The sequence below is a fragment of the Pinus tabuliformis genome, chromosome J (genome assembly GCF_031772625.1).
Source record: "Pinus tabuliformis cultivar Carrire ecotype Pingquan chromosome J, CPIR1, whole genome shotgun sequence".
NCBI classification, from domain to species: domain Eukaryota; kingdom Viridiplantae; phylum Streptophyta; class Pinopsida; order Pinales; family Pinaceae; genus Pinus; species Pinus tabuliformis.
The window spans coordinates 733,131,044-733,158,073 of record NC_142295.1 but is presented as its reverse complement, the minus strand read 5'-3'; the positions used below and the strand labels follow the sequence as shown (position 1 = coordinate 733,158,073).

The following is a 27,030-nucleotide window of genomic DNA, read 5'->3' as shown; positions in this document are numbered from 1 at the left end:
CATTAAGATTAAATTTACATCACAATGATCACATTTACTCATGAGTCATCACATAATGAAAATAAAAATATAGGAACTGGAAAATCCAAAATCAGCCTTTATTTATATTAGTATATGAGGCTGCAAGTACAATAAAGACTATAAGGCTGCAAGAACTATAGAGACAAGTCACAAAAGACTAATCCTCATCATAACAATCCTCATCAAAAATAGAAGCAGCAGAATGCTCAACAGTGGATGGTGGTGCTGAAGAAGATGATGCACCAATTCCACTTCCAGAATCCTCCTCAATATTCAGGGCAGCAAGAGAGAGATCCAAATCAGGATTTTCTGCATCCACATCCCATTCTTTAGAAGGACCACTGTTGTATTCTGGACCCCTACGAGATGCAAGGCGAAGGTTGGAGTGCACATAAACAAGATCCTCTGCTTTCTGTGAGCCCAACCTATTGCGCTTCACAGAATGAATAAAACCATAAGTGCTCCAATTCCTTTCTGCTGATGAAGAGCTTGCCACTTGTGAAAGAATACGAATGGCAAGGCTTTGCAAATGTACACCATTTGCTCCATGACAAATCCACCACCTAACTGGATTCATGGTGCTTCTCTCCTCCAAAGCTGATATATCTGCATAATCATCTATTCCTGCAGCAAAACTGGCAAATTCCTCCTTTACCTCCCTATGTAGATGAGAAGGAAACATTCTCATTAGTGCTTTTTTCACCCCAGTAGCCACCTCTCTATCCTTATGGGGTGCCTTCCTCTTCCCATTGCTTTTAGCAATAAGCTCCTCATCATAAAATTTGGGGTTCAAAGCATGTGCTAAAGTGTGCAATGGTGTATTGAAATTGTTCCACCTGTCAACAATGATTTTCTTGATCAAACCAGCAAAATGATCATCAACAAACAGAAGTTGTGGAGACTCCTGCGAAATGATTTCCATAGTTTTCTCAACCATGGAATCCATGCCATCATATACCTCTCCCAAGAAAGGTTGGTCAGTGTCAGCACTCCGGAGAAGCTCAAATGCAGGGGTTGTGAACTTTAGCAAGAAATCTACCTTGCTCCACCAATCCTCATCAAGGCACAATCTACGCACCATAGATCCCCGCTCTGAATCTGCTTGTCTCCACTCAATCCAAAGTTGACTCACCACCATAGAAACTAATGCATGCTTAACCTCAACAAGGCGGCGCAACATCACGAAGTTTGAGGCATATCTTGTCTCAGCAACTTTTAACAACTCCAATTTGGAGTACTCTCGAAATATGGCCTGAGACTGGTGGTGGTTGGTGATGAATTTGATAATCTCCCTTGCTTCCCCTGTGACTTCCTTTATCCAGGAAACTTTGTTGTCGATCTCCTCTAAGATCAGATTCAAATTATGGACAATGCATGGTGTCCAAAAGATGTGGTCATACCTCCCCTCAATAATTAAACCTGCAGCTTTGCAAACTGGTGCATTATCCGTGATAACTTGCACCACCCTGTTAGGCCCTATTTGTTCAATAGCTTTTATAATAACATCAGCAATGAACTGTGCATCTTTCACCTCTCCTGAGCAGTCTTCTGCCTTGATAAACATTGCTCCTTTGGGGGAAGTGGCAATGATATTTATCAATGGTCTGCGCCTCATATCTGTCCAACCATCTGAGACTATGGTAACCCCAGAGCTACTCCAGGAAGAACGAATTGGAGCTAAAACGTCCTCCACAAGTTCCTTCTCATTTTTGAGAAGCTGGGTTCTGACTTTCTCATAGTTGGGCCCCTTGTACCCTTGAGGAGCTTTGTTAACTGCCCTTATCATATCTTGCCAGTAAGGAGAGCGAACAACATTGAATGGGATACCACATGCATAAATGCACCTGGCCACTCTGGAATCAGCTTCTTCTCTTGCTTGCACATTCACCAATCTAGCAATTCTGCTATCCTGAACTGATGGGGATGGCCCTGAGCCTCTGGTATGTTTGGGTGCTGCTTGTTCATGTTCTTGAGTGTGACCAGCTCTCCTCTTTCTTGCTTCAGCTACAATCCTTGGCTCAATGTTAGATGTAGCCTGAGTATGCTCATCATGCCTTCTCTTAGTACCATCCGCCTCATCTTGCTCTCTTTGATATGCCCTCCTTACCAACGGATCTGATGTTTTTGTGCAACCCAGAATCCCCTGTCCTCCTCCATGCAACAGATGCGCCTTCACTCTTGGGTAGGAGCCCTTGTACGTATTATTGCAAAGAGTGCATCGCCATTCCCATGAGCCACCACCTCCACATTTTTGAAGCTTCGTCACATGCCTCCAAAGAGGATAATATTCAGCCCTTGGGTTGGCCCTAGGGTTTGAAGTTGCAGCTGCACTTTGGCTGGAAGCCATTGCTGCAAAAATAAATTAAAAAAACAAATCTGTAACAGTGTAAATAATAAAAACGTTTTTCATATTTTTGGCTGTATAAACCCTAGAAAAATTAAAGAAATAGTAAGAAAAAACTAAGAAATGAATGTGGCTTACCCAAATTAATTTTCTGTGGCTGAATCTACCCTAAAATGCCATAAAAGAGGAGAAATATGGCTGTAGCTGAGCCAAATCTGCTGCAAAAATAAATTTAAAAGACAAATCTATAAATAAAAAACGTTTTTCAGCAATTTAGCTGCATAAACCCTAGAAAAATTGAAGAAATAGTAAGAAAAAACTAACAAAATGAATGTGGCTTACCCAAATTAATTTTCTGTGGTTGAAACTACCCGGAAATGCCAGAAAAGAGAAGAGAAATATGGCTGTAGCTGAGCCAAATCTGCTGCTACAGAAATCTCCTGCTGAAATCTCCTTCTCTTGCTGCTGAAATCTCTTTCTCCCGCTGCTGAAATCTAATTTGCTCACTGCTCAAAACACCAGCTACTGAAACAACTGCCAATCTCCAAGAGAAACTCCTTGCTGAATAGTGTGATGAGAGAATGAGAGGCACTGCTCTTTTATAACTTTAGAAATGGTTTCTAGAACAGCTTAGAAACCCTAAAAAAATTTACAAACTAATTAGAAAAAAAAAAATTTAAAAAACAAGTGATTTTTTGGAGGAAACGGGGCCCGTACGGCCTGGAAACGCGTTTCCGGCCGTACGGGCACGTTTCCATTTCGGGAAACGTACCCGTACGGCCGGAAACGCGTTTCCAGGCCATACGGTACGCGGAAACGTGTTTCCGTACGGAAACGGACCCTGTACCTGCGTTTCTTGCAACTTAGATTTATACCAAAAACATATAGGTTGAATAGACATGACGTTTGGGCTTCTTGAGCCTACGTAAGAGCTGGTCGGCTTGATAATAATTACATAATCAAAATAAATTCATATCTCCATAAATACTTATCGGAATCGGATGATCTTTGGATCAATCCTACACCTCTCGACGAGAGGGATCCAATAAAAATATCAGCTACCATAAATAAGCTGACCCACATGGAGTTTGGCCCTAGTTGCCAATTTTAACATTTATGCAATTAAATAACTTGTTAATGTAAAGAACAAGTAGGAGATAGTAAACCAAAAATTGTAGTAGGGGTTTCTGATGTGTTAGATTCAAGAATTTTCACATTTTACTCGATTTCTCTAATGACTTGTTGTATTGGAAAGCTAGGGGACGTATTGGATCTTATGTGGGATTGTAGATGGTTTCCATTTGGGGTTTTGTCTCCCTATATGGTGAAGTGAAAACTTCTTGATAACAGAAATATATATATATATATATATATATATATATATCTTTATTAATGTATGAATACTGAATTGATGATTACATTTTTAGAAAGAGCCCTGGTTATATACAACCTTAGGTGCCTCTTGGTGAAAGGGCATGATCTTTGGTCATGCTCTTTTGCTTAAATACTACAACTAATCAAATTTACATAATCCTAACTAATTTTTACATAACATTGCCTTCCTCTCGAAAGAATGCTTTGTCCTCAAAGCATATGTAACGACAGATGTTGTTGACAAAATGATTCATTCTCCCAAGAAGCTTCTTCTTCGGGTAAGTCCTCCCACTTGATCAAATATTCCTTGATAGTACGGTATCGAAACTTCTTTTCTCTAGTAGACAAAATACCTTCTGGTTCTAGAATGACTCTTCCCTCATCATCTAAGGATGGAAGCGTTGTTTGCGTTGTTTGATTGTTACCTAGTGCCCTTTTAAGGCAAGATACATGGAAGACGTCGTGAACACGACTTGTCTCTGGAAGGCTTAAACCATACACAACTTGGCTAATCTTTTTGTTGATCTGATAAGGTCCATAAAACTTTGGTGCTAATTTGTTTTTTCCTTTCTGTTTTAAGGATAATTGTTTGTATGGTTGGAGCTTAACAAATACCCATTCTCCGACTTCAAACTCTCTTTCGGTTCTGTTACGGTCTGCTTGTTGCTTCATGTGATTCCTTGCATTATTCAGGTTTTTTTTAATATTTGGACGATTTTTTGGGTTTCTTCTAGTTGATCTTTAACAGCAAGTAGATTTGTCTGGACAATAGCTAGATCCTTCCATTTCGGGGGTTCATACCCATATAAAGCTTGAAATGGCGTCATTTTTGCTGATGTATGATAAGTGGAATTATACCACCACTCGACAAGATGTAACCGTTGAGCCCACTTATTTTGTTTTTCTGTAGTGTAGCAACGTAGGTAGGCCTCCAAACATTTATTGACAACCTCTGTTTGGCCGTCTGTTTGAGGGTGATAAGTGGAGCTCATATTTAGGTAGGTTCCTATATGGCTGAACAATTCCTTCCAGAAATTACCTTTGAACTTGGCATCTCTATCACTCACAATGACTTTTGGAAAACCGTGTAACTTATATATGTTTTTGCAAAATATTTCAGCAATTTCTTTTGCTGAGTATGACTTCTTTATTGCCATAAAGTGAGCATATTTGGCGACTCTGTCGACTACTGCGAAAATCTTGTCCTTGCCTTCAGATACTGGTAATCCTTCGATAAAGTCCATCAAGATTTCTTCCCATTTCTGATTTGGAATGTTTAAAGGGTGAAGTAATCCTGGGGTCGTAATATTTTCACTTTTATTTCTTTGACATGTGTCACATTCTGCTACATATTTCTGAATATCACGACTCATTCCCTTCCAAAAGAAGGATTAACGTGCATTGTAGTAAGTCTTAAAGAATCCTACATGTCCAGCTGAAGGTGAGTCATGTGATTCCTTGAGTATCTTAAACTTAAACTTGGAATTTGTATTTAGATAGATTCTTCCCTTGTACCATAGGATATCATTCTTCCACTCAAATTTTGAGTTGTTGGGAAGGTTATTGATTATTGCTGTTATTTCTGGATCCTTGGCATACTCACTTCGAATTTCGTTAAGCTACTCAAGGACAACAACTGAAATTGCAAGTAGTGTTGGTTCTTCGTCTTTCCGGGATAGGGCATCTGCTACCACATTTTCTTTACCTCTTTTATGTAGTATTTTCAAGTCAAAAGCGGCAATTTTTTCAATCCATTTTTGTTGTTCTTCGGAAAGTGTTTTTTGTTGAAGGAGGTGCTAGAGACTGTTGTGGTCTTTTCGAATAGAAAACTTACTTCCGAAAAGATATTGCCTCCACTTAGCTAGTGCGTGCATGATAGTGAGCATTCCTTTGTTGTATGTGGATTTGAGGTGTTCTCTTTTGTTGAGCTTCCTACTTTCAAAAGCTATTGGGTGTCCTTGTTGCATTAATACTGCACCTATACCGAATTCGGAAGCATCACACTCAATGATAAATGGTTTAGAAAAATCTGGTGTTGCTAATACAGGAGCATTAGACATAATTTCCTTTAATTTTTCAAAACACCTTCCTGCCTCCTCATCCTATAGGAACGAATTCTTCTTTAAAAGATTTGTTAGAGGTGCAGTTATATGTGCATAGTTTTTAATAAATCTTCGGTAATATCCAGTCAAACCTAAGAACTCTCTTAGCTTGGAGATATTAGCAGGTTTTGTCCATTCTTTTATAGCTTTGATTTTATTAGGGTCCACCTTTACGCCTTAATGGGATATAATGTGTCCAAGGTATTCTACTTCTTCCTTTCCGAAGGTGCATTTGGATTTTTTTGCGTAAAATTGGTGTTCTTTAAGTAGTGTAAGAACTTTGTCCAAATGTTGCAAGTGCTCCTTCCAAGTTTTACTGTAAATTAGAATATCGTCAAAGAATACTAATACAAACTTCCTAAGATGTGGACGAAATAATTTGTTCATGGTTGCTTGAAACGTTGTTGGTGCATTGGTTAATCCAAACGGCATTACTTTAAATTCATAGTGACCTTCGTGTGTTCGGAATGCCGTTTTTGGTATGTCCTCTAATCTGATTCTAATTTGATAGTAGCCTGATCTTAAGTCCAATTTTGAGAAATACTTTGCGCCATGTAGCTCATCCAACATTTCATCGATAAAGGGGATTGGGAACTTTCTTTTGATTGTTATTTTGTTTAATCCCCTATAATCAATGCATAGCCTAAATGAACCATCTTTCTTTCTTACCAACACCACTGGAGCAGCGTAAGGACTTTTACTTTTCGAGATGATCCCACACTTTAAGAGGTCTTGGATTAATCTCTCAATTTCTGTTTTTTGGTGATGTGGGTATTGGTATGGCTTGATGTTGACAGGGTTTGATCCTGCCTTGACTTCTATTGTATGCTCAATTTCCCTATTAGGTGGCATCTTCATAGGTAGGTCTTGAAATACTTTTTCATGCTTCCGAATTAGATCTTGTATCTCTGGTGACTCTTCACTGGTCATATTTGCAGATAACATTTCTAACTGGTGACATTGGACTACATAAGCAGGTGCTCCTTTTCGAATCATCTTCATCATCTGAGATGATGATACAATTTGATTTTTTGGCGCTTGGAATCCGTGTAATTTGTACTTCTGACCTCCCCATTTGAATTTTATAAATTGTACTTGGTGGTTGGCGGCATAAGTACCTAAAGTTCGTAACCATTGGATACCTAAGACTACATCTACTCCTCCTAATGGTACCGTGAAAAACGGAGACTCTAAACTGATGTCTTGAATCTGCAATTTAACCTTATGGCATTTCCCCACCTTTTCAATCTTCTTACTGTCAGCTACCATCACCTTCATGTTTGATGAGGGAAATGAAAAAATATGGAGTCTCTTTGCCACGGTTGCATCTAAAAGATTGTGTGCTACTAGAGTCGATGAGAACCACCATGTTGTTCTTCTTTATGTGTCCTTTTAACTTTAAAGTCTGAGGTTGTGATATACCTTTCATAGCTGATAATGACACTTGCAGAATACTTTTGTCATCTAATTTTGGTGAGAATTTTGGGGCATCTTCTGTTTCTTCTATGTCAGAATCTTCACTATTTGAATCATTGGTTGCTTCACAATTATATAGGTTCTTTGGTTCTTTTCCTTTAGCACACCTATGTTTGGGGTCCCACTTCTCACTACAATGCTTGCATTTACCCTCTTTTATCCTTTGCGTTTCCACATTAGATTTTTCATCTTCACGATGATGTGGTGGAACATATTTTGTATTTTTTGCATCCGCGTACTGAGGTATTCTTCGTCTTGAATATGTTTTTTTTCAGATTTTGACCAAAATATTTGTTCGAATTTCTTTTCGGCTGTTTTTGCTTTTCGTCTTGCTACTTCTATTGATGAAATGTCATGCATCTCAAGTTCTACTTGTAAATGGGTTTTGAGGCCCAAGACATATGATTGAATTAGACGAGATTCTGATAACCCAGGTACTCGTGTTACTAAGGTCTCCCATTCTTGAGTGTATTCATCCACACTTCCTTTTTGTCGTAATTTGATGAGTTTCGAAAAGAACTCTTCTTCTTTGACACCTTGGAATATTTTAAAGAATGCATCCTTAAATTTTCTCCAGCGAATGACGTGTGTTGTCTTTTTCCACCACATATACCAATTATATGCTTCCCCTTCCATTTTCATGGATGCGTGCCTAAGCTTTTCGTCATCGTCATTGATGTCATATATCTCAAAGTATTCTTCTGCTTTATTTATCCATGCAACATTGTTTTTTCGTTTCCATTGAATTTAGGCATCTCGACTTTTGCCCTTTGCTGGTATGTTGCTAATGGTTGAGCGAAAAAGGGGTGTTGATTAGTAAAGTTATTCCAGAGTTGCTTGTTTGTAAGGGTTGCATTACTCACTTCTTGGTGGGGTGTCGTTGATTTTTTTGGGAATTCAACTTTTTCATGAGAGTCTGTTGACTTAGTTGAATATGATGAGATGTGTTCTTGATTCTCTTCATTTTCTTTTAGTAGTTGTTCGGGTGTACAATTCACCCTTTTACACAGAATTTTCAGCATTGTTAAGGCCTCTCTGATGTCTACTTCTGTTGGACATGTTGATTTTCCATCTTTATTTCTATTCGATTTGTCGTATCTTGAAGATTTTTTATTTTGTCAGCCTGCCCCTCAAGCTTGATCTTGAATTCATCTAATCTTTTACTGACCTCATCGTGGTTGTTACTTATCCTGTGCTTTGCGTCCAACAATTTTTTTTGGAAATCCGCCATTGTCATTGTCGACATTGAGTGAGTTTGTGGGGGCATGTATTTATCTGCTAGCTTAAATTATTATTATTATTCTTTTTAATTAATTAAAATAAATTTAATTAATTAAATTAACTTTTATATATATAACTTTTAATTAATTAAAATAAATTTAATTAATTAAATTATATGTATTATATATATATATGTTATATATTATATATAAATTAACGTTATATGTATATATTTCCCGTTATATATACAAATAAATGCTATTTTTATTTGAATATATATTGGACGTTGTATATATATTATATAGTTTCGCTGACCGTCACGTCCGCTGGCGGGGTCACCTCCTTAGAGCAGAAAACCTTAGAGCAGGTAACACTTTGAACTCACCGCAGATGTTTTCCACGCAGCCGCAGGTCACACGGAACTTGTTGCAGGTTCAATCTTAATGATAGCAGCAAAAAACCGACTGACGGAACGTGGCATGGTGTGGGTGGAATGACTGGTGTGCAATGGAGTGGGAACACGGTTACTGTAGCGACGGAGCAGAGGGTTTGGGACGGAAAATTACAGCGAGGGACTTGGCAGCGGAAACCAGACAGCGTGACCGCAATGTGATGGAGTGCACAGGCATTGGGAATGGATGCGGTGAGCAGTGCACGGACGAGGTGGGGTCGGCCAAGAATAAGTAGCGGATTGCAGCTGAAATGGAATGCGCAGCAGCGGATTGAGTGCAGAGACGTCAGCGGGGTAATTGTAGTAGAGGACGTGTGGACAGAGAACGCAATTGGAAATGGAGCAGAGACGGATGGCAGAAATAGCGGAAGATCAACAGAGCCCGAGGAACAAACTTTCTCTGATACCAATGAAGTGAAAACTTCTTGATAATATATATATATATATCTTTATTAATGTATGAATACTGAATTGATGATTACATTTTTAGAGAGAGCCCCGGTTATATACAACCTTAGGTGCCTCTTGGTGAAAGGGCATGATCTTTGGTCATGCCCTTTTGCCTAAATACTACAACTAATCAAATTTACATAATCCTAACTAATTTTTACATAATATACGGGGTCCTAATCCTCCATAGGGCTACATTGGCACATGTAGTGTGAGCGTTGAGAGCCATGGGCCTCCACAGCAGTAGATTGCACTCCATGGATCCCCACAAACATTCAGAGATTGCTCGTGGTTCACTTTTTGGAGGAGGACGATGCACTTGATCCATCATATCCAACTGGCCGCAGATCTGCGCCATACTCTTGGTAGATGATCCAAGACTTCCACGATGATGTGGCATCACTTACACCATCATCCTAGCCCTTGAGGGCAACTTACATGCATCTTCGATTTGTTTGTAGACCCACGAAGACACTTGTAATTTGGAGCACCACAAGTTATTACAAGGGGTCACCCCCTTCTCCACTGCTTTTGAAGGTCCTTCTTTTGATTATGGCACCCATGGACCTCATTAGGCCTCTTAGAGAGCCCTACGACATGCATAGATTATTATTTGACCTCTTGAGAGGCTTATCATTTCATTTATGTGCTAATTTGTTGGGCTTGTCACCAAAAGTTGTATTATTAGAACATTATTTTATATTTGGGGCTTATGTAGGTCATGGAGGCTAATTCAAACTCCCAAGATGTGTATAAATACAAGTGAGGTGAGATCATTTCTCATCATCACTTTGGTTTTGGATCTCTTATCTCTCTTTTGAGATTTAATCACTTTTTCTATGGATGAATTGGAGCTTTATGAATGAGTTTTGATGTGTGGATATTGGTCTATTTTCTGGGAGCTTCTTTATTGTCAATTTTGAATGGTTGGATATACTCTATTACATGTAAGTACGCACTTTTGATGGTATTCTTGTTTACTTTTTTCATATAAACTTGATTGGGATTTTCTCTATTCTAGGGCTAATTGCTGCATGCATTTACTGCTTAATATTGTAGAATTTGTTTCTATTATAGCATCCCTCCAACGTATGGGCCATGCAATGTGAGCGAAATCTCCTAGGGGTAAAGTTTGATCTTGATAAGCCATTGCTCTTGCACATCGAAGTATAAAAGCTGCAAGGTTGCTTCCTCTTGACCTAGAAGGAAAATCAAAGTAATCTTAAGGCCTCCTTGACTGGAAACCAAGAAAACATACTCTTACTCAATGTAGACTCCATTCTCCCAAAGATTAAGGCACTGATCTACCAAGGGTGGTCACTAAAATCCATATTCTCACATCCTTGCGGGATTAACCACATTGTGGTGACTAGGGCATCATTTTCCTGGCAAGTTAGCCAGCTAAAAATTTCGATCTCCTAGGGTCTCTTGTGCTTGCCTTTCCTCTAGCCTTCCTCCAAATTTGAAGCCATTCCGACAGTGGAGTTGGAAGAAAAGTCAAGCCCTAGCTCCGAGATCAAAATTTGCCTTGCCATACCCAAGGCTAGTGCCTCATAGGGTCAAGGCAACATCATTGAGTGAAAATACTTTCTTCGATCCTTCCCACCTTGTCTAGGGTAAGAATATCATTGATTGTTTCTTATCTTCATCATACCCTAGACTAGGTTCACTTGGCCCCGTGTGGTCCCGCCATAGTTTTAAAATTCGGCCGATTCGAAACGGAAATCGCCGAGTTGATCCGTTTCAATGCTCAGAATTGTGACTCGGTGGAGGAAACGATTTGGGAGGCCGCCGAGTCATTGAATGACTCGGTCGAGTTAGCCACGACTCGGCCAACTCGGCCGTTTCCGTATTGACTCGGCCGAGTCATAACCTGCGGCCTGTAACCCCATCAAAACAATGATTTGTCATTTTTTTAATGAAATTTTGAAGTGTTTGCTGATTGGTTTGGACTCCAAGGTGTTTTCTAAATTAGTTAAATGCTATTTGGGGTCCATTCCCCTCTCCTAGTATTGATATGCTATTCAAATTTCATGGTAATGTTAAATTTTTAAAGTAAAAGTGACATTCTCCTTAATCTTCATTTTCATCCTTTTACTTAAATTTTTAACATTACCATGAAATGACTTAGGATGTTTGAGAGTGGTTCCGGCCTCATTGGATTTCATATGGAGAAAGTAGAATTTTAGATTTCATTCAAAATCTAGCAGACTTATCAGTTTTTCAGGATTTCAGGATTTGAGAATTGCAATGTTTACATTGAATTTTGTCATGTATTAATGTATGGAACTCGTATTTAATCAAGAGCACCAATCCTTCTATGTACCTTGATGTTAGTGACATTGGTTGTCGAACTCCTCTAGGATTTGCTCCCAAACCAGGAGCTTCTGAAAAGTCGCTCCTACTCCCGTTTTCGCTCTTGCTCCCCACTTTCGCTCCCGCTCCCAAGTAACACTGGGCCAGATGATGTTGGCAACTCTAGTAGTAGCTAGTAGTACTGGTCACAGACTTTTGTTGTAGAGGCCATTTATAGCCTCCTTGGTTATGTGTTTTTGTTTTGATCTCTATATCATCATTGTGTATGTATTGGACAGTGCACTGGGTGCCATTTTGATATAATGGATATATTCATGAGCCTACTTTGATCATATGTTGTCTTCTATCTATATTCTAATGCTGTGTGTTTGGAAACATGAATGAAAATCTTTAAAATTATGTGTTTTTATAAAAAATAAATATTTAATGTATTTTTTACAACGACCGCGTCAATGAAATTGAGCTGGCTGAGTCGATAACGAGTCGGAGTTGGAGTCGGAGTCGACCCTCAGTAGAGTCGGAGTTTTAAAACATTGGGTCCCGCTCCTCTAAAAAATCATTCTTCAAAAACCATCCGGGATACCAATTCTAACAAGGATTTTAGGGTTTGGGGAATTCCTTCACATGCCTATTTCCATAGACCTAAACTCCCCAAAATCCTCTTCCTTTCCCTAGAATCTATACTACCATGCTTAGTAAGAAAGAAAGCTCCATCTTTCAAACTTTCCGGGAAAGGGTTCATTTGGGTCACTCATATCCATTGACTTATCCTTCATTGGTGACTCCATACATACTGTGTCTCCTCCCATCAGTGAAAGTCCGTAAATGAAGGGATCCTTAGCTGAGGTGACAGTGGGCTAAGTCTCCATTTGGTGCCCTTGGCTTAGCATTTGCCTTTTAGAGATCTCCCTTAAGGTTCCCTTCTAGTTTGAGTGGTAACAGGGCCCTACTCAAGTATGAGGATGTAATATTCCTAATGGAAATTTACAATGATAAACAAAGCAAACATAGCAAAAACACACACATAAAATTACACCACATTAAACACCCAGAAAATGCCAAAATTTGCGCTGAGCTGAGCCATTTTATTAAGATAAATGTTGGGTACAAGATAAGATCAGAATGCATGCACTTGGGCTTGCTCAAGGCAAGCTAACAATGCCCAGGTGATGAAATCAACTGCTCGGACACAAGTGTGGCTGTCCCCAACCAAGCTCTACGCTGTCCCTCTGAAATCTGCACTGCTGGCTGCAAGAAATGGCTGCTAGGGCCTCCTCCGGTGCTCAGAAAATTCCGGGAAATTAACCTCGGGCTCTCCACCAATAACCCACAAAAACCCACGAAGGAATTGGCCAAATGTTGACCTCAGAATTTTGGCCCAATTTCCCCTAGCTCCTCCAGTTGCTGGCTGAGTTGGGACCCCTGTTTGACCCCTCAAATCTAACTAGGAAATTCTGCTAAATTAAACTTAGCCTCTCCTCAACAAATCCAGAAAAACCCAGAAAGGGTTTGCCCTAGTTTTGACGCTCCAAAATTGACCCCAAAACGCTTGGCCCTCTTCTACTGTTGGAAAATATCGTCTGTGATAGTTGGAGCATTTTATGCTTCTCAAAGGCTAGGCACTCTCCTCCAATTCTCGTCCAATCAAATCCCAAACAATTCCAACTCCTCAATTCCACTCACCGAACGTCCCCACAAACAACTCCACAACCCTCTGTGTAGTCCTAGGGAAAAAGACGCAGGCCCAACCCCACCAATTTGTTTTGCGGAGAAAAGCACCTCTGCTCCTTGAAATTTCCTCCTCCCAACAAGTATTTGGTGTGAGGAGACAACCCAGCGACAACAAACCTCTTCTCTTTGGCACAATACCTCTCCAAGCCCTACATAGCTCCTTTTTCTGCATCCCACTGGTGCCAGAAATTCGTGCTACTGCGTGGTATCCTCCCAATGACCAAAGAAGAGTAGAATTTGCCTCCCTAGCGTGGCACTCGTGGTCCACCAAAGAAGAGGGTGAGATTTCCCCTTGGAAAGCTATGGTGCTAACAACACCTGTGACTCAGCTGAACAACTTGAGCAACAATGTGTAAATGACAAGTTATCAAAAAGTGCTCTACGCTGCCTTCAACCCCCTATTTATAATTGTTGCCTCACCTTTGCTTGTTGGTCCCTTAGCCAACTATTTCGACCCCCTTCCGACACAATTGACTTTTCGTCCAAAGGGTGTGTATTCCATGAGGGGTGGTCCCCACATTCCACTAAGTTTGAAATTTTCAATTTCTCCCAAGTCCCATGCACCCAAAATGTCTCCAATGCCCATATTACAAAATTGTGTTAGGCTTAGCACTTCCCCAATAAACTCTGTTAATCCGATTAAATGAAAAATCAAAATTGGGGATATTACAGAGGATGTATGGTGCCAAATCTCAAAGAACTAATGGTCAGTTGAACCTGAAGAAGGGAGGTGGAATATAGGGCTTGTAATGTGAGATGGACAATGGTATGTAATAGGGAGAGATGGGACTACACTATCTCAATCGGATTTTCCCAAGTAGTGCCGCTCCTATACCCATTGGGTCATTAGGGGAGGTCCCACTTGACTAGGCTGAAAGATTAACCCCCCATTTAAGGTGGGGGAGCAAAGTCACGGCCAAAACCCCTCTTCCTTCTAGGTTACCTTATAATCCATGCCAAATGCCCAAAGTACAAAGAAGCATAAGCACTTGATTGCAAAATGAATAAAGCACCCTTTGATCGGAAGCCCACCTTCCAACATGTGCTCTTGCCAAATTGGTGAGGAAACATATCATTGATGCAGGTGGTGGAGAGATGATGGGAGAAAAATTTCTCCTATGGAGTCGCCTACTTTTGGTGGGTAACAGTCAGCATGTACTTTCCTATTACAACTAAAATCATTGGATGAGTTTATTGCTACATGTCTTTGTCTCTGGTTGATTTATTCTATATTCTATGGAATTTTTATGTGGAATTTATCTATGGAAATTTCTGAAGAAATCTGAAGAGAAAATTTACCAAAAATTATTACAAAAACCGTTTTCTTCATTTCATATAAGTTTGCTTTCCAAATGCTTGTTTTATCATCGTGACATTTTATCAATGTTCCACCAAGTTTCCGGGATGTGGGGGCGAGGTAGCAGGGATACGCAGGAGCAGCCTTTGCAAAAGCTCCCCACCAATTCTTCGGAAACTTGGGGGGATGTCGGGGTCTTAAAATCTTATAAATATAAAAATATATGATATATCATTGAAATTTTAATATTTATAATGTAACTGCCTTTATCATTATATAAAATATAACACTCACATCATGAAGGATAAATGATAAACCGATGAATCATATAACTGAAGTCTTAAACAAATTTAAAACGAAAAGCATGATATGACATAATCATACATCATACATGTAAGTTTGAACTGTAGAATGTAACTACTAACAATGTACAATGAAAAATAAATGTTTAAAGTTTTAAAGCTTAAACCATATTGAAGTTCCAACTATGAATATTGAATATTGAAATAAGAGTCAAGTTTGATACATCAAGAGTCAATTTTTTATAGAGTCAAGACTCAAGTCTAATATATCATATATCAAGATTCAAAATAAGCTGAAGTCTACAACTGAAGTTTGAAACAGAAAAGCAAATGTGAAAGGACGAGGACGACTGAGCAGATCAATATTATGAAAAGATGAAACAATGTGAAATGAACATTGAAAATAAATTTTAAACCCTTCCTGGTTCATAAAAATTACGATTTTTTTGTTTCATTAAAAAAATTTGCATTTTTTGTCTAGGGAAATGACCCTTCATGCCCCCATAGGACTCCTTTCGCTTAAGAAATGACCCCATTTGGAGGATTCGACCCCGAAAATCGACGAAACGCTCCCTTACAAGTTTCTGCGCGTACCCTTCTTTTTGGGAGCTTGGGGAAATGACCTCCAGTTGTCCCCAAGTCCCTGGAGCACGAGGGAGCTAGGAAACTCGACCCCCAGGTGGGGGGACGCGACCCCGTGGAACACTGTATTTTATGAGAGATTATGAACCTTCGCCATGTTTTGTTGTGGCAATATCTAGTTACTTCGTCCTTGTAAGTGGCTATTGACACGAAATGCTTAATGGATGGATGTTGTGCCTTTTTTAATGAGTTACTTCATCCTTGTAGGTGGCTGTTAACTTTTCTTAGTATTGGTTGGCTCTCTCTGTGAAATGATTAGTTGAATAATGAGGGGTTTTCTTATGATTTCCTTTTAAGATGTTTAAAAGATGGATGCTGTGGGAACTTTAACCTTTTAAGGCACTAGCGATGACTTTATAAATATAATAGTTTTCTAGCTTAATTGCATATTCTAATTTCAGGATGAATTACGCCAACGCAAGGAGGAAGAAATGGATGACTACTGTTCACAGGTCGGTATTTTAAAATAAAACGTTGATGGCAATGCTTTTCAGATTTCTAGAATGTAGTGCAATTTTTGTTGGCTTTCTGATAGGTTTTTTTTGGTTTGAATTGAATTTTTTCTTTCTTCTGTGTGTTTGTGTGTTTTACATATTAATCTGGAAATCTTTCTCATAGGTGCCGGTGCGACACTTAGTATTCATGGTTCATGGTATTGGTCAAAGGCTAGAGAAAGCAAATCTGGTAGATGACGTTGCTACTTTCCGACAGATAGTAGCAGGCCTTGCCGAGCAACACTTGACAACATACCAGCGCAATACACAACGAGTTCTCTTCATTCCATGTCAGGTATGAGTAATGCTTGAGTTCTGTACTGATTCTTATTTTTAAGTACTGGGACATATCTTCAAGTTTGAAGTACTGAAATGATATGTTAGCAAAGTATGAAATAATCTTGAAGTACTCTAAAATCTGAAGTTAATGCCAAATATTTGAAATATCACTGTTCATTGGTGTTACCCTTCATATAGTATGAGGTTACATCTGTGATTTTTTATCGCGTTCATTGGCGTTACGCTTCATATAGTATGGGGTTACATCTGTGACTTTTTTTGCGTCCCAATTGCACAAGATAAACGCTTTTGATGACATTGATTGATTAGATATGAGAGCTATTATATGGACGCACATGCTTTCCCTGGTATTACCCTTATGGATCAATTGACTAATCACCTCAAACAGTTAGGTGCCTGATGTCTAAAGGAAAGTGGATAGTGCAGAGTGACTTACATATGCCCTGGTGTTGAAAAACTAGGGCATTCTGTATACTGATAATTACTTCTTTTTGATTTAGTTTAATCATTTTAATCATAAAGTAATTACACAAAGGAACTCAACAGTAAATACAAAATATCATAAGGATCATAAAGAGACAGCCACACAATAACATAAGAGTTTATCATGGGGAAACCCACATAGGGAAAAAAAACCCAGCAATTCTTTCCTTATAGAATCAATTCAACGAGAGAGACATCAAAGATAACTGACCAGCATAGATGACAAGCTCAACCTCTCATCAAGAAACCAAGTCAGCCCTCACAAAACTGTCCAAAAAGCATATTGAAATAGGTCTGCTCCAAAGGGCCGAAGTTCGGTTTCTACCTTAGGCTCAGAAGCCCTGTCCCAATCACAGATGAACCACAGAAAGTTTTGGACATTGCCTCAGAGGGATATCACAGAAAACCACACTGATCTCGGCCTCCTATTCTTGCTTGAGTGAGGGCAGAAATAAAACTTGTGCTTCTGATTTTGGCCTTCTTGACTCCTTGAATTCCTTCGAAAATTCCAGAGATATATTGCTTGTGTTATGTGATGCGAAGTACTGAAGAGGGAGGACGAATGTCTCCTTTATATAGCCAATCATGAGGTCGAATGGGTGTCATAAGGGGCTGAGCCAACTTGAACATTTAGAGGAGGCAACAATACAAATTTAAAATTCCTCTTTTGCAAAGGACATGAAGAACATGCCTTTCATATTTTATTTGACAAATACAAATAATATAATTTCTTTTGAGCATGAAGAACATGCCTACAATAAATACATATTGATGGAAATATACATTATGAGGACCAACCATAGTTACAAAATTCAACACCTTGGAGCCTAGTAAGAGCACCATTGATTGGCTAGTGATGCATTACTTCTAGAGCACTGGTGGTACATTGATGTGTTTTTTGTGATATGATGATATATCTGGTATGGAATAGTCTTCTTTAGATGGTTCCAAGGTGGTTAGTGTGGTTTGAACTTTGGCATGATGCATACGATGTGTTGCATAGATTGTTTAGGGAGCGATTTCTCCTAGCACATTGGGGGTTCTATCTCACTTGATAATGACATGTTTTTACGGTTATATCACTTATAGTAGAGTGCCTAGCTTATTGACCCATCTTATGTTGTTTTAGATTTGATTTTGGATATATTTGATGTAATATTCCTAATTAGCCATGGCTAATTGGAATATTCGATTTTGCTCAATTTTGCCTTCTATAGTTATTCATAAATAAAAAGGTGAGGAAAAGGGGGACATAACTCACCTTTATAATAAAGTCACTTCCTTGTAGCACAACGTTGTGACTTGAAGGGGAGCCAAGGGGGCCAAAGGACCACGCAGAGATGGGACCCACGCAGACACTTGGAGGGACTGCGCAGATGGAAAGGAACACGTGGCAAGAAAGGGACTGCGTTGGAGGAGGTGGGCCTTGGTATTGAGAGAGGCCAACACTATAAAGGAGAGGGGAGCCTCCTCATTTTGTGATTCGATTATGTGCATTTGAGCTAGTCACTTCGACTTAGAGCACACTCGCTGTTTAGCTGGTCTGCAACACTGTTTAGTGCATCGAATGTCTCTGTTTGGAGATCTCACCCTTAGCCCTGGGGGACTTCGAGTGCGGGCTCGGGCAAGGTAGTTTTTAGTAGTCTTTTGCAGGAGGATTGATCTTTGGAGTGAGGAGGAACTGAGCATTTTGGATAACTGCGTAGTCTTGAGAGAGGGACATAGTTCTTTTGGCGGGAGTTCCGGATTGAGGGTTTTGCAGAGGGTTTGAGTTGGGAGATCGAGCAAGGGATCAACTCTTGCATATTGGAGGATTTTGACAGAGTTTCGGGTTGAGTTTTGGCGGATTCTATTCAGTGGCAGCGCAGAGCCTTGAGGGACAGTGTAGATCCACAAGGGGGTGATTTTCGGGGGTCGGCTATTTCAGAAAAGCTTTTTGGGTTTTTCTGGGTTTCTTGAGTAGAGTCTGATTTCAGAGTTTCAGCATTTTCTGAAGAGGGGAACAACCCCAAATCCTCATTTGATTTCCAGTAGTAGCAGAAGCATGGTAGTTCTCCAGTAGCTTGGATGCAGTTCAAAGAGAGGCCATTCCTTTGCTATTCTGAGTGTATTTCTTCACTTGCCTTGTGCAAGTCGAGGTGCCATCGTTCTGATCACCTCCTGTACTCGTTCCATTACTCAGTATAATAAAATGGCTTAGCATTTCTCTCTGCATTTCTTGAGTATCTGCTTATATTTCATGTTCACATTATTATATGTTGTAGCACTGTTATTTTTATCACTTTGAGTTTCCTGGTCACTATATCATTTGGACGTATTTGGTTGGAGTTTGCTTGGGTTTGAGGGATATCTTGAAGACGGGATATTATAGTGGTATCAGAGCATAGATATGGCTCAGCGTGTGGAGCTAGCAATCTATGACACCGGGGGAAACCCTACATCTGTTATAGAGGTAGGAGATACAGAGACACTGGGCGTAGGTTGGAAACACTTACGGAGAGGGAGATTGTGTTCGGTGGTGGACACAAAACAGGAGGAGCTCGTGGTGAACGTAGAACAGGAGGAGCCTGTGGTGGACGCAGAGCAAGAGGAACCGATGGCAAATGATGACGGGAAGAAATTTGCGGACATGCTCCTCAAATCATTGCAGTATCTGTCGAGGCAGATCGAGGTGATGGGGCAGAGATTCACGGCGGTGGACGCTAGACAGCGTGAGAGCCCACGAGTTTTCCAGGTTGGAGAGGGATCGGGTGCATCTCACCATTTGCCAGAGCAGGGTGCCAGTTAGTGTGATACTACTCAGCAGGTGGCCTCGCATGCCCCTATATGCTCTACCATGCCCACTTTCCTAGGAGCAGATACAGGGGCCGGAGCACAGCAGGAGGCAGAGCCCAGTCATATGGGCGATTATTTTGCGGAGTACCAAGCTTATGGGCAGGAGTTCAGGGATGCTCTCTCATTCCGAGACTTTGTTCAGCGCTAGCGGGATAGTAGACCTCGTGACCATCACAGAGGATACCGACATTATCATGATGGAGAGACCCACCGCACAGCTAGTAGATTTCACTTGCCTATGTTTGATGGCTCATCAAACAGTTCGGCAAAGTCTTGGTTGGAGAAGCTGGACATCTGTTTCTAGCTTAACCAGATGTCGGAGACGGAGGCCATCAAGGTGGCGACATTACATTTGGATGGTGAGGCCCAGGACTGGTGGTTCCATGGGTTGGTTACACGCGGACACTCCAGAGTCCATAGTGATGACATATGCGGAGTTCACCAGGAGACTAGTAGAGAGGTTCGACCAGAGGGATTCGGAATAGCATTCTGTTGAGCTGACGAGGCTCAAACAGACCGGGAACCCAGAGACCTACATTGCAGACTTCTTGAGGGTTTCAGTGATGGTGCCCGACCTATCCACGGACGGAGGATCTACATGTACGTTGAGGGGTTAACAGAGCCACTTCGGGGTATAGTCAGGTTCACTAGACCAGCCACACTCCAGGATGCTGTTAGCAGGACCCGGGACTTACAGGATGCCTCACCCAGGACCCGGACACCTTACCCCCAGAGACAGGCTTTCCAGCCTAAGGGGAAGGATGTGAGGATTCCGCCTCCAAAGGGGAATCCAAGACGAGCACAGATTGATGATGATGCCAGGAGGGAGTTGAAGAAGAAGCGGTTGTGCTTTACCTGTCAGGAGCCGTGGGCACCGGGACATAGATGTGCTGCTGGCAAGGCACATTTTATTGAGATCTTCTCTGAGAGCAGCGGGGAAGAGGATGAGAATGATGATGTGGAGGCAGGAGGTAGTCATGCCGCACAGGATCATTTTCCACCTCCACCACCAACAGCAGGTGCTGTAGCTTTTGCACCTACCGAAGGGGCCCTTGCAGCATTGTAAGGAGTTCCCAAGTATTTGATGCTGCGTGTACAGGGGACATTACGTGGCCAGCGAGTATCAGTTTTGGTTGACAGTGGGGCAACCCACAACTTCATCGATGCACAAATGGTTGAGCAGAGAGGTATACAGACAGAGAGCTTCCATGGCTTTTCAGTTTTGGTCCCAGGAGATCAGACCATGGTGTGTTCTCGTTGTGTTCCAGAGTTATCAGTGACGATGGGCACCTACACACTGACTAACCACTTTTTCGTGGTCGATATTCCGGACACCAACATGATATTGGGTGTTCAGTGGCTTATCACTCTAGGGAAGGTCACGACAGATTGGAAGACCCTAGAGATGGAGTGGGATGATGAGAAGACAGGGAAGCATGAGAAGATACGAGGACAACACACATATCCGCCTTAAACTGTTTCGGCTCATCGGATGGAGGTAGTCTTCCAGAAGGGAGATGTAGAGTGGGCAGTGGAGTTGTGTGCATCAGAGGCAGGGACTACAGGGCAGACAGTGCACCTAGAGATACAGTCCATCCTTGACTGGTATGCCATAGTATTTGGGGAGATTCCGCCAGGACAGCCACCGGACCCGGGGTTTGAGCACACCATCGAGCTTGAGTAGGGCATACAGGCAGTGATTACTACCCCCTATAGGCATCCCAAGGCCTATCGGGATGAGATTGAGCGGGCTATTCAGGAGTTGCTGGCTCTTGGGCACATTCGGCCGAGCACGAGTCCTTTTGCTTCTTCCGTGGTGTTGGTGAAGAAGAAGGACAACACATTGAGGATGTGCATTGACTACAGGGCCTTGAACAAGAAGACCTTGAAGAACAGGTACCCCATACCTAGGATCGATGAGTTGATGGATGAGTTGAGAGGAGCTTGATTCTTCTCAAAGATTGATTTGAGATTTGGGTACCATCAGATTAGCGTGAGGGAACATGACATTCTCAATATTGCCTTCAGGTGTCACTATGGGCACTTTGAGTTTTTGGTGATGCCCTACGGGCTAACCAACGCCCCAGCTACATTCCAGTCTTGCATGAATCACATCTTCCGCAGTCACTTGAGGAAGTTTGTGTTGGTATTCTTTGATGATATACTCATTTACAACAGGACTTGGGAGGAGCATCTCCAGCACATTGAGACAGTGTTGCGCATCTTGGAGGAGCAACAATTCTATGCCAAGCTCTCCAAGTTTGAGTTTGGATTGACGAAGATGTTGTACTTGGGACACATCATAGGGGTGGACGGAGTGAGAGTCCACGAGGAGAAGATTAGGGCCATCAGAGATTGGCCAGAGCCAAGGAATGTGATGGAACTTCGGGGATTCATTGGTATTTGTACTTACTATCGGAAGTTCGTCAAGAGTTTCTCACAGCTTGCTGCAACCCTGACAAATTTGACAAGGAAGGGGGCATTCAGTTGGTCGGATACAGCGCAACGAGCCTTTGACAGGCTCAAGGAGGTGATGAGCAGCTGCCTAGTGCTTGTATTGCCAGATTTTTCGCAGCCATTTGTTTTGGAGTGTGATGCGTTGGGAGAGGGGATTAGCTCAGCATTGATGCAGGGAGGTCACCCTATAGCCTTTGAGAGCCGGAAGCTCCTTCCGCACGAGAGGCTGTATTCTATATACGACAAGGAGATGCTGGTCATCATGCATGCATTGGCCAAGTTCCGACAGTATTTAGTGGGTAACAGGTTTAGGGTTAGGACTGATCACAACAACCTCAGGTTCTTTTTGGAGTAGAAGCAACTATAGGAGAGGCAACAAAAGTGGATCAATAAGATCCAAGCATTTGACTTTGACGTTGAGTATGTCAAGGATAAGAACAACGTGGTAGCAGATGCCCTTTCACGTAGACCAACCACATTGTCTCTTATGAGCTTGGACACAGACTGGAGGGCTCGACTCTTGGTAGAGTACTCCAAGGACAGATTTGCATGTGAGCTTCTGGATGGGCAGGTGGCGGATGACAGGTACAGGGTGATCAATGAGATCATTTACTATAGGGATCAGATCTTCTTGACTGAGGGATCTCAGCTCAAGAAGAAGATACTCCAAGCATCACATGATTCACCTTTGGCCGGCCATCAGGGGTTTACCAAAACCTACAGGGCCATTAGAGAGAGGTTCTCATGGAAGGGCCTCAAGGAGGATGTACTCCAGCATATCCAAGAGTGCGAAGTTTGCTAGAGGAACAAGGGGGAGATGAGCCATCCTGCAGGATTATTGCAGCCTCTTCCCATTCCGGAGGGGAAATGGGAGTGTATTTCGATGGACTTCATCACAGGGTTGCCCATGGTATAGGGCAAGGATTGCATCTTTGTCGTCGTTGATTGACTGACGAAGTACTCACACTTTTTCGCCATATCCGCACACTACACAACAGCACATGTGGCCGAGCTGTTTTTCAGAGAGATCTTTAGGTTACATGGTCTTCCCAAGACCATCACCAGTGACAGAGACAACCGTTTCATGGGCGGACTTTAGGAGGAGCTTTTCTGGTTGGTGGGAACGGAGCTGACACCGAGTACCAGTTATCACCCATAGACAGATGGGCAGACAAAAATAGTTAACAAGTGGCTGGAGGGCTACTTGCGTAACTATGTTAGTGGGCAGCAGCGAGCCTCGCTGAAGTGGCTGCATCTGGGGGAGTACTGCTACAACACTACACATCACATATCCATCGGTATGTCACCATTCTATGCTTTGTATGGATATCATCCTTTATCTTTTGCTGACGTGATGTTTGGTGCTAGCAAGGCTCCGAGAGCCAAGATTTGGATCCAAGAGAGTCAGGATATTCTCCGAGCTCTCAAGGATAATATGGCTGCAATGCAGAACCAACAGAAGTTGTATGCTGACAGGGGTTGGGTGGATAGACAGTTTGAGGTAGGGGACTTGGTCTACCTACGATTACAGCCATACCGACAGTCGTCACTGAAGCAGAAGGGGGCTGAAAAGCTCAAGCCCCGCTTTTATGGGCCATACAGTGTGATACGCAGGATTGGACAGGTTGCGTATGAGTTGAAGTTGCCCCAAGGCTGCAAGATTCATAACATCTTTCATGTATCATGCCTGGAGAAGGCATTGGGACAACATGTGACAGTGACAGATGAGCTACCGCCCACGGATGATGAGGGGCATTTGGTGTTGCAGCTAGAGGCTATTATTGATATCAGGGAGAGGCAGCTACGGAGCAGGATGGTTCGAGAATTCTTGGTGAGGTGGAAGAATTTACCAAATGAGGATGCCACTTGGGAGAGTGAGAAAATTTTGCAGCATCCATCACATCAGTTGCTTGAGGACAAGCAACATTTTGCCGGGGGAGACTGTAATATTCCTAATTAGCCATGGCTCATTGGAATATTCGATTTCACTCAATTTTGCCTTCTATAGTTATTCATAAATAAAAAGGTGAGGAAAAGGGGGACATAACTCACTTTTAGAATAAAGTGACTTCCTAGTAGCACAACGTTGTGACTTGAAGGGGAGCCAAGGGGGCCAAAGGACCACGCAGAGATGGGACCCACGTAGACACTTGGAAGGACTGTGCAGATGGAAAGGAACGTATGGCAAGAAAGGGACTGCGTTGGAGGAGGTGGGCCTTGGGATTGAGAGAGGCCAACGCTATAAAGGAGAGGGGAGCCTCCTCATTTTGTCATTTGATTATGTGAATTTGAGCTAGTCACTTTGACTTAGAGCACGCTGGCTATTTAGCTGGTCTGCAGCACTGTTTAGTGCATAGAGTGTCTTCGTTCGGAGATCTCACCCTTAGCCCAGGGGGACTTCGAGTGCCTGCTCGGGCAAGGTAGTTTTCAACAGTATTTTGCAGGAGGATTGATCTTTGGAGTGAGGAGGAACCGAGCATTTTGGATAACTGCGCAGTCTTGAGAGAGGGACGCAGTGCTTTTGGCGGGAGTTCTGGATTGAGGGTTTGAGTTGAGAGATTGAGCAAGGGATCAGCTCTTTCATATTGGAGGATTTATGCAGAGTTTCGGGTTGAGTTTTGGTGGATTCTATTCAGTGGCAGCGCAGAGCCTTGAGGGACAACGTAGATCCCCAAGGGGGTGATTTTCGGAGGTCGGCTATTTCAGAAAAGCTTTCTGGGTTTTTCTGGGTTTCTTGAGTAGAGTCTGATTCCAGAGTTTTAGCGTTTTCTGAGGAGGGGAACAACCCCAAATCCTCATTTGATTTCCAGTAGTAGTAGCTGCACGACAGTTCTCCAGTAGCTTGGACGCAGTTCAGAGATAGGCCATTCCTTTGCTATTCTGAGTGTATTTCTTCACTTGCCTTGTGCAAGTCGAGGTGCCATCTTTCTGATCACCTCCTGTACTCATTTCATTACTCAGTATAATAAAATGGCTTAGCATTTCTCTCTGCATTTCTTGAGTATCTGCTTATATTTCATGTTCACATTATTATATGTTGTACCATTGTTATTTTTATCACTTTGAGTTTCTTGGTCACTATATCATTTGGACGTATTTGGTTGGAGTTTGCTTGGGTTTGAGGGATATCCAGGAGACGAGATATTACATTTGATGTATTTTTATGAGGTTAAACTCTGTTAGAGGGACTGCCCTAGTTCATGATGGTGTATTTATTGATTATTGCAGTATTATTATTATATATAGCTTAGTCCAGGAGGACTGCTACCATTGGTACACAGATGTTCACGTTGATTTGATTACACAGGGACAAGGTGACCCCACTTTGACCATTTTGCTTGAGTGCTTTGGTGTATTGGCTTGGTTTCACATTAGATGTGAATTATTGCAACATGGATAGAGCTTTTTGTGATGGAGTGCTTACCCACTTCGCACATATGTTGAGATACCTGTTACCGCCCATATTAGCAGCTTCAACAAGGATTGGTCAAGGTTTTTAATAGTAAGCATTTATGAGATGCACCGACTGTCACCTCCGTGCAATGTCTTTTCACTTTAGGGCGACCCCTACAAATGCCATGGGGTGTATCTCAATCTACACCTAATTCACCAACAATCTCAAGAGACCAGTGCCTAGAAACGATATGTATGATGAAGGATAGGAGTTAACTGAATCAAAATGATAAGTCTGATATATAATATGCAACTCCAAAAATATAAACTAGCATAGAAAACTCGCTCAAAATACTCAATAAATGGTTATGTTTGATGTTTCAAAGTAAGGAAAAGCTACAAATACCAAGCGGGGTGAATTGTTCTTGATTTCCACTTGATTTATAACCTGATTTGGACGAGCTTGCTGCTGTCATACACTTTTAGATCTACATAATCAGAAAACACAAAAATACTAGATTTGGAGTGTATTTGAAGCAACCCAAAAGTGTGGAAATTGTGGATGTTTGTAGCTCAATCAGGTACTTTTGCACAATGCACAAGTCTAAGTGTCTAGACACTGTTGATAATATCGGCGATATTCGAAAATATCGCGATATTTTCGGCAAAACGATATATAGCCGAGAAAATATCGCGATAGTTTCAAAATATCGGTTAAATATCGGAAAAATATCGCGATATTTGGAAAATATCGGAAAAATATCGGCTATGTTTAAAAATTTGAAAAAATTATTTTTTATGCTTGCCGATATTTTCGCCGATACTACCGATAAGATTTTTTCTGGACCCTCGCCGATATTTCGCTGATACTGATATTTTCAACATTGTGTCTAGATGCGCAAAATTCACCAAATTGAGGCTTAACCTTAGCAATTACTTCAATTATTAAAGTAAGTGACTTTTATAAGATAAAGTGAATCAATCTAATTAAATGCAAAGGTTATTTTTATTAGTCAATTAGATGAATCTAAATCATTGATCTCATGTGATGTCTTTATATCTCAAGTGATGTTGAGATATAAAGACATCCATTGAGAATAGAAATATATATTGAATAGTATATAAAATAATTGATATGAGATATTCCTATGTTTACAAATGAGGGCACGCTTATATATCTAGGCAGGCGCCCTTTCATGAATGACCATGTTCTGAGAGACATGCCTCTTTAGTATATTGATCATTATTTATGTTATCTATATTATTTTTATATATTATATTCATAACATTGCCTTCCTTTTCAGAAAAGCTTTGTCCTCAAAGCTTATTGCCGATAAGGCA

At 41.3% G+C, this 27,030-nt stretch overlaps 1 protein-coding gene across 5 annotated transcripts in view; it reads left to right on the top strand.

The window, feature by feature from the left end:
• Nucleotides 1-27,030, top strand: part of SGR2 (shoot gravitropism 2 (SGR2)) — a 444,740-nt gene that overhangs the window by 206,166 nt on the left and 211,544 nt on the right. For all 5 annotated transcript variants that reach the window (XM_089378380.1, XM_089378378.1, XM_089378379.1 and 2 more), the window contains exons 7-8: nucleotides 16,129-16,179; nucleotides 16,346-16,516. In XM_089378380.1, coding sequence (XP_089234506.1) covers nucleotides 16,129-16,179; nucleotides 16,346-16,516 — 222 coding nt within the window. The remainder of the gene's footprint in view (nucleotides 1-16,128; nucleotides 16,180-16,345; nucleotides 16,517-27,030) is intronic.